The 8,356-nt window shown below is 37.8% G+C and overlaps 1 protein-coding gene and 1 pseudogene across 1 annotated transcript in view; one reads left to right on the top strand and one right to left on the bottom strand.

The window, feature by feature from the left end:
• LOC111814600 (phosphatidylinositol-binding clathrin assembly protein-like) overlaps positions 1–8,356 on the bottom strand; it is a 64,539-nt gene that overhangs the window by 34,411 nt on the left and 21,772 nt on the right. Inside the window, exons 12-13 of the mRNA XM_023708464.1 lie at positions 8,242–8,272; positions 3,255–3,372 (exon numbers count right to left, since the gene is read on the bottom strand). Coding sequence (XP_023564232.1) covers positions 3,255–3,372; positions 8,242–8,272 — 149 coding nt within the window. The remainder of the gene's footprint in view (positions 1–3,254; positions 3,373–8,241; positions 8,273–8,356) is intronic.
• LOC101592432 lies at positions 117–846 on the top strand (annotated as a pseudogene).

Here is an 8,356-nt window from a genome sequence, read left to right as displayed (position 1 = left end):
ATTTTGTTTGAAACTATCTCATTGGTATTTGTTTCTCAATAAAGTTATGGAAAATAAAATAAAATGAAATGAAAAATATATAGTAAATACAAAAAAAAAGAAAAGAAAAGAAAACCATGGTGTGTTACTATGAAGTTCTAGGCATCCAGAGCTATGCCTCTCCCGAGGACATCATGAATGCATACCAGATCTTGGCACTACAGTGGCACATAGACAAAAATCCTGAGAATAAAGAAGAAGCTGAGCAAAAATTCAAACATGCGGCTAAGGCATATGAGGAGCAATCAGATGCTAAAAAACAGGACATCTATGACAAATATGGCAAAGAAAGTTTAAATGGTGGTTCAGGAGGTGGACGTCACTTTGACAGTCCATTGGAGTTTGGGTTCACATTCTGGAACCCAGAAGATGTTTTCAGGGAATTTTTTGGTGGAAGGGACCCATTTTCATTCAACTTCTTTGGTAATGAAGACCAGTTTGAAGACATTTTAGGGAACCAAAGGGGTCCCCGAGGAAGCAGAAGCCGTGGTACAGGCTCTTTTCTCCACCTTCAGTGGATTTCCATCCTTTGGAGGTGGATTTTCTTCGTTTGATACAGGATTTACTTCATTTGGGTCCCTAGGTCATGGGGGCCTCACTTCATTTTCATGCACATCGTTAGGCGGCAGCACAAAGGGTAACTTCAAATCTATATCAACTTCTACTAAAATCATCAATGGTAGAAAACTCACCACAAAGTGAATTGTCGAGAATGGTCAAGAAAGAGTAGAAGCTGAAGAAGATGGACAGTTAAAGTCCTTAACAGTAAATGGTAAGGAGCAGCTGCTGCACTTGGATAACAAGTAATTCAATGCACACATTTAACAGAAATGTTAACTATAATAAGCACCATTTGAGGATTAACAGGAAAATTTTTTTTGAAGATTTCAGATGAACTCAATTTTCAGTATAACTGTACCTAATCTAAAGTATTTATAAACAGCTCATCGGAGCCCCTCTTTGTCATAGACTTTTGAGTTTATTGTTTGGACCACACAGTAGGACCACTTTTTGTCTTTAAAATTGTTGTGATCTCAATATGCACTTTGCTTTTTATTAAATGTGATCCAAGGTAAGCCTTGACTCTTGAGTAGCGCTAGGACAAGACTGTACTCTAACACCAGCATGGATCTGCTTTCCGTTGTGTTTGAAACATGAGCCAAGCAGTGTCCAACTGCTGTGAAGTGAACACTGCCAGGACAGGTCCTCCACAGAAACACTTTCCATTTTTTTCAGTGTTTAGTAATAAAAGATATGCATTAATGATAATGCATTTCTGGTTCAATCTAAATTTAAGGACGTTTTCTAGTTGTGCATGGATGCTGGCAACTTAGTAAAGTTTGACAGTTGTTTAAATGTGTAATGTTAAGCCTAGCTTTATAAAAGCTGGTAAATTGGGTCTCTGTCATTTGCTTTAAAAACAAAAACAAACAAAAAAAAGAAAATAGGAATGTGTTTGATGCATTCTTTCTGGAGTGGGATCTACCAAAAAAAAAAAAAAAGTCTCAACTTGCTATAGTTATCCTCAAATAGATCATAGCAGTACACCCTTCTTCCTGAACCCTCACAAAATTCTCATTCCTGGAATATATAGATAGATAGATAGATAGATATAAATATAGATATAGATATAGATATAGATATAGATATAGATATAGATATAGATATAGATATATAGTCGGGTGCATATTTGGAAAATAAATCACTACATAGTCAACAGTTATTATATAGTTTGTTGTATCATTGGACCCAGGAAATTTTAAAGTAAAATTATACAAAAATAGTACAGGCTGCTAATCCTTTATTTTAAATCATTGTGGATAAATGAGTTTTGCCGTACAGAAAAATTAAAATGCCCCAATAACTCTCTGCAGTTCTAATATCCAAAAGTTCTAGAAAACAAGATAATTTCACTATATGTATGACAAACCATTTTGACTCCAAAAGGTTACCCGAACTGTAAGAATTTATATACTACTTTTTACATTTTGCTGCCAAAATAATTATATATGGGATATTATGTGCTATTCCATTTCTACTTGGGTTGTTACATAGTATGTTTTATGTATATTTTCTAAATGGTTTTTCTTAAATACAAAACATTCTGCCATTTGTCAACTAGTGATTGTTAATGTACCCTTATCTTTTATCTCACATTCAGTTCTGTTAGGAAACTAACCAGCACATTCTTTAAAATATATTACCTCCGGGGCTGGTGAGATGGCTCAGTGGTCTAAAGCACCTACTTAAAACAAGCTTAGCAAAGCACAGGGTCCGCAGTTCAATCCCCCAGCACCACATGCCAGCCAGCCCCGCCCCCTGGTGGGCTGAGCTGGCCACACACACACACACACACACACACACACAAATTAAAAAAAAGATAAAAAAATAAAGTATATCACCTCCATACTTATACTATGCCATTATTTGATGATTTATCTATCATTTACTTACTTAAAAACAGAGCCAAGTTTCTATTTGATTTTCTATCTTTACCACCCAGCACAATGCCTGGGCCTAATGAACACTCATAAACACGGAGAAAAATAATAGAAGATTCAGGGATGGGGAGGGAATTGTAGGTTTTTTTTTTTTATTTTAGGGAAGGGTGTACAGGGTTTTCAGGGTCTCACTACTAGATCTGACTCAGTGATCCGCCTGTTCACAGCCTCCCAAGAGCTGAGATTACAGGTGTGTGCCACAACTCCCAGTCTCAATTGCCATCTCAGTGCACCCCGGGGGTGGGTCCAGCATGGCAGGCCAAGGGATCAAACCCCCGCCCACCCCGTGTCTGCTTGCAGGCACTTTAATCCGCTGAGCTATTTGGCCAGCTGTGAACTGTAGGATTTATACAAGTCCTACATTTGAAATTTCTAATTTTAGTTTATGGAACAGTTTAATGTATGCAGAAAAAATACATAAAAATGATTAAAAAGAAAAGTTGTCTTGTTGTATTTCCTTTTTGTTGGTACATGTCCACAGTGCACAGTTATATTCATCGTTGGGAGCTGGTACATGCATATACTGCATCTTCATTCTTCTTCTGCCCCCTCACCCCTCCCACCCCACCCTTCTCCTTCCAACTCTTGGTTCCCTTCCCATTTGCAAAAGATGTATTTATATTTTCCCTTTAATTCTTCTTTTTGCTGTACTTCCTTAACAGAAATCTATGTTATATGCATATATCATAAAATGAAAATAATAATAGATGTTACCATTATTCTTCCAGGAATGGAATTCCAGATGTTTGATGTGCAGATATAGGTATTCAACTGCCAGTTCATTCTAGTACTCATTTCCATTTCTGAGGGTTGACACCACTTTATGTCCTTTCTGATTGAAAAAAGATAGTATCTTCAATAATAGCATTTAAGAAATTGAGTGTCCACATGCATAAGAATTAAATCAGACCTGGGCTGGTGAGATGGCTCAGTGGTCTAAAGCACCTACTTAGAACAAGCTTAGCAAAGCACAGGGACCGCGGTTCAATCCCCAGCACCACATGCCAGCCAGCCCCGCCCCCTGGTGGGCTGAGCTGGCCACACACACACACACACACACACACATACATAAATAAATAAATTTTAAAAAAAAGTGAGGAGTGGGGGCTGGTGAGATGGCTCAGTGGTCTGGAGCACCTATTTAGAACAAGCTTAGCAAAGCACAGGGACCACGGTTCAATCCCCCAGCACCGCATGCCAGCCAGCCCCGCCCCCTGGTGGGCTGAGCTGGCCACACACACACACACACACACACAAATAAATAAGTAATTTTTTAAAAAAAAGAATTAAATCAGACCTTTGTTTCATATGACATATAAACTGGATTAAAGACGAATGCAAGACCTGATACTGCAAAGCTATGCACTACACCATAGTTTGTCTGCAATGTCTCCCACAATCCCATGTGTTGAAAATTTGTTCCCCATCATATGGCACTGGTGGGAGGTGCAGCGACCCTTAGGTCATCAGAAACATGCACTTGAGGGGGGATACTGGGATTCAGGATCCACCTTCTAATCTTCACTTCCAGATCACAAAGTGAATGACTTTGACCTGCCACACGTTCCCACAAGGACATGCTGCCACAGGCCAAAAGGAGCAGGCCAACTGATCATGGATTCAAATCTTTAAAACTTGTGAACCAAAACAAAACTTTTCTCTTTTAAATTGACTACTTTAACAAAAAACTAACAAAAAACTAACACAGAGATATAAAAATTATGGATGAAAAACTACGTGGCATTGGTTGGGGCAACGGATTTTGGATTTGACTCTAAAGCCTCAGACAATAATAGCAAAAGTAGTTAACTGGGATTACACCAAACTAAAAGACTTCTGTATAGAAAAGGGAAACAAGAAAGTACAGTGGAAACCTATGACACATATCCCATAGCAGGCTATATCACTGAAAGCTTTTGTTTTGTTTGCCTTCTCTCCCCCCCCTTGGCAGAACCAGGGACTGAACTCAGGACCTTGCACTTGCCAGGGAAGTGCTTATTCCACTGAGCCATCTCCCTGGCCCCCCTTGTTTGTCTTCTTGAGACAGGTTCTCACTATGTATCCCAGGCTGGCCTCAGACTCATGACCATCCCTCTGCCTCAGCCTCCCAAGTGCTGGGATTACAGGTACGCACCCTGTATCCAACTCTCCTCCAGTATACAGCCACTAGATCACGCCACTTTTGCCCTATTGTATTTCTCTGTAACTAGCTACTCATCACCCCGGCATAAAAATACACTGATAGAACTGTTTCCTTATGTCTTTTTTTTTTTGTATTTTTTAAGGGAAGGGTCTACAGGGTGTTCAGGGTCTCCCTACTAGATCAGACTCGTAGTGACCTGCTTGTTTACAGCCTCCCAAGAGCTGGGATTACAGGTGTGTGCCACTATGCCCAGTCTCAATTGCCATCTCAGTGTGTCCCGGTGGTGGGGCTGGCATGGTAGGCCTGGGAATCGAACCCCTGGCCCCTGTGCCTGCTTGCAGACACTTTAATCTGCTGAGCTATTTGGCTGGCCTTCTTTATGTCTTAATTTCCTTAAAAGGCTCCCATGCTATGTAAAACTTAAAGCTGTATGCTTTTCTTGTAAAAAAAAATTTGAAAAGGTCTTTAGCTATCAGGTAAATGTTGGTGGCACAAATTTTGATTTCTAGCCCTGATATCCAGACTCACATGTATACTTCCTCTTCAATGTCTAATATGTAGCTCAAACATATGATGTCAAGTAGAACTCTAAATTCAACTTACTCAAGTTATTTCTCATCTTTCTCACCACAGTATGCTACAACACTGTCCTTGCAGCACCAAACTTTATTCCCTCTTCTTAATTTTATTCCCTCTTCTTCTCATCCCCAAATCAAATGTTATCACATACACCTTCCAAATGTATCCCAGATGCATCTATTTTTCACTCTATAACTTGCATGGCAAATGCTTTACTTAGAACTGTGATATCTATAATAAATAAGATTGGTCAACTGTTTCCTTCAATCTTCATGAGATTTTGACATTAAAGTTATGTCACCTTATTCAGTGAACTGGAGATCTTCTGTTTCCTATAGACTTTCAAACATGTAGATTTCAAGCAGCTGCTCAGAGTATTTCACTAATAAATTATTTCAATCTTTCCCACATTTGGTAGTTCTTTTATTCCCAATACTGTGTATCTTTTGTACTTAATTGGAGAAACTTTGATTTTTTTCTTTTATTGGCAGAACTGGGGATTGAACTCAGGCCCTTGCACTTGCCAGGGAAGCACTTATTCCACTGAGCCATCTCCCCGGCTCCTGGAACTTTGAATTTAAAATGAAATAACTTTTGTATTCTTTTAGTTTTGTTTGAAATTGTATTAATTTAAGGTTTTATATTTCTACACTTACCTTCTAACTATTTTTGTTATTTTCTATTTTGTTAAGAACTAAATGCTTTTTTTTTCTTTTTGGTACCATGGATCAAACTCAGGACCTTGTACTTGCCAGGCAGATGCTTATGCCACTGAGCTATATCTCCGACCCAAGGACTAAATGCTTTTTATTAAGGAATTCTCTTTTTAAACAATCAAGACACCTAAAGCTACACAGTTTCCTCTTAAGTGTAGCTTCCAGAGTGTTCCATTAGCTTTGCATACAATTTTTTCATTAACTTTATATAATGAGTAATTTTTCTTTTGATTTTCTCATCATCAAAAGGACTATTTTTTAAGGGATTTTTTTTTTCTTCCTCGAATGCCTTCAGGGCACTTTTGGCCAGCGGGAGAGTTGTGAGGTTCGAACTCCAGGAACCTGAGGCTGACAGCTTTGTGGAAGCAGCCACTTAAAGGACTGAGCTAGGGCCAGGCCCCCAAGGACTATTTTTTAATATCCCAAGTGGTTACATTTTTCATAGCCAACTTCTATTAATAAATTTTAAATTTTTTGAATTGTGAGAGAAGGTAGTCCATACAATTAGTTTAAAATTCTGTAAAGTTTTTATTGGTCTTCATGTGTATTACTGCTTTGAACAAGTAAACAATCAAAGTATGTATATTCACATTTATTATTGTTATTTATTGTACATATTCAAAACTTTTGCCTTTATCTTTTATCTACTGGATCCATCTGATAATAAAAGTGGCTTTATATTTATATTTTTCTCAAGTTTCTCATATATCTCTACTAATTTTTATTTATGTATGTAGCTTACTGCACATAGTATTAGTACTTATAGTTCCTCTTATCCTTCTTCTCCTGTTTTTATACTTACATTGAATATTACTACTTGCCAGTATTATCTTTTTATCTTCCATTTACCTGGCTTTTGTTTGTTTGGTTGAAGTCCTTTTTTTTTTTACAGGCTAAGTCATTTAAATAACATTGGCTATCTTATGACAGTCAGGAGTTTCAAATAGTAATTTCATTATCTTTGCTTAATAAAATTAAAATGTCCATTGCTCATTTAAAATTATCTATAGTACAAAGTAAAAAAGATCTAAGAATACAAGCTTTGACAAACGCCAATGTTTAAGACGTGCCTATAACCCAGAAGGAAAAAAATACAGAAGAGCTTTGTAATACGGCATACATTAACAAGAAATATTACTTGCAAATTTGGAATCTTATACAACAACTAAATACACCTTACTTGTTATAATTACTTAAGTAAAGATCCACATATTATAGGGTTTTCTAATGTGATTTTAAAACTTCTACTTGTTACTCTTAAGAGCGCCTTCATCTAGCATATATTTCCTACCTTTTTAATATGTGTATCAATTCATTACATTTTATATGATTTAAAGTATCTGTAGTGAAGAAAAGTTTATTTTCTAAAAGATCAAGGAAACATCTGATATGCACCTGACATGAATGGTTCAGGAGTAAAAAATCTGCCATTTCAACTCATTGCCTACAAGTACACAGTATGACACCTTGTGAATCCTATGTCTGGAAATGAAATCTAGCTGAAAACCTGTTAGTTTGTGGCAAATTAAATTTTAAATGTAAGACCACCCCTACAAACTGCTCTGCCAAGTACAGTAATTAATCGTTTTTGTTGAGATTCAAAGAAGACACATGGGAATAACCTCACAGCTGTTCTGACCTTGGGCAAGTCTGAATGCTTTCTTCCCATCACAGGAACACGAACAGCCCCCTGGATAATCACCACGCAGTTAAGCACACAGCCTCAGAGCACTCATCTACATCTGCACAAGCCTCTGACTTGGGCCTGTGTTTGTAGCATTCAGGGCATTCACAGACACAGATTGAACACAGCAAGAACACACAGACTCGTGGTGTGTTCTTGCTCACAGATTTATGGTTGGCTTCCTAAAACATTTGTCCCCATCTCTACTGTCTTCTACCGGAACTCGGGTACCTTCCAGGTGCATTACCACAAATCTGGCTGCAACCTCCATTTACGTTTAAGGGGTCTTTGCATTCATTTATATCAAATTCACACATCTTTCCTTGCCAGCCTAGTCTCCAAATGTAGGTGAATGGAGCCTGGCCAGCTACACAGCTCATATTCCCATCTTCATCACACGTTAGAGCATTACACTGATCTGGATAGCTGAAGGAAACAGACGCAGCTTGTGGGTGCCTCAGTCCATAACCAGCTGGCTCTAAGACAAGGTGGTGAGGGGCAACAGTTTAAGGTGGCAGAAGACAGCAGAAGCAGCAAGAGCAAATGGGGGAGCACTGTTTTTAAATAATAAAAACTTACTTGTTTACTGCATGTTTTCCAAAGTTACGATCTACATAAAAAAACATAAATTTTATATTATTTTGTGTAAAACATTTTTCTTTAAAATGTTTAAAATATAAATCTTAAAAATAGA

Source organism: Octodon degus, unplaced genomic scaffold (assembly GCF_000260255.1).
Source record: "Octodon degus isolate 3935 unplaced genomic scaffold, OctDeg1.0 scaffold00373, whole genome shotgun sequence".
Classification (NCBI taxonomy): Eukaryota; Metazoa; Chordata; class Mammalia; order Rodentia; family Octodontidae; genus Octodon; species Octodon degus.
The sequence above is the reverse complement of the archived record's forward strand: the minus strand, read 5'-3'. Positions and strand labels throughout refer to the sequence as shown.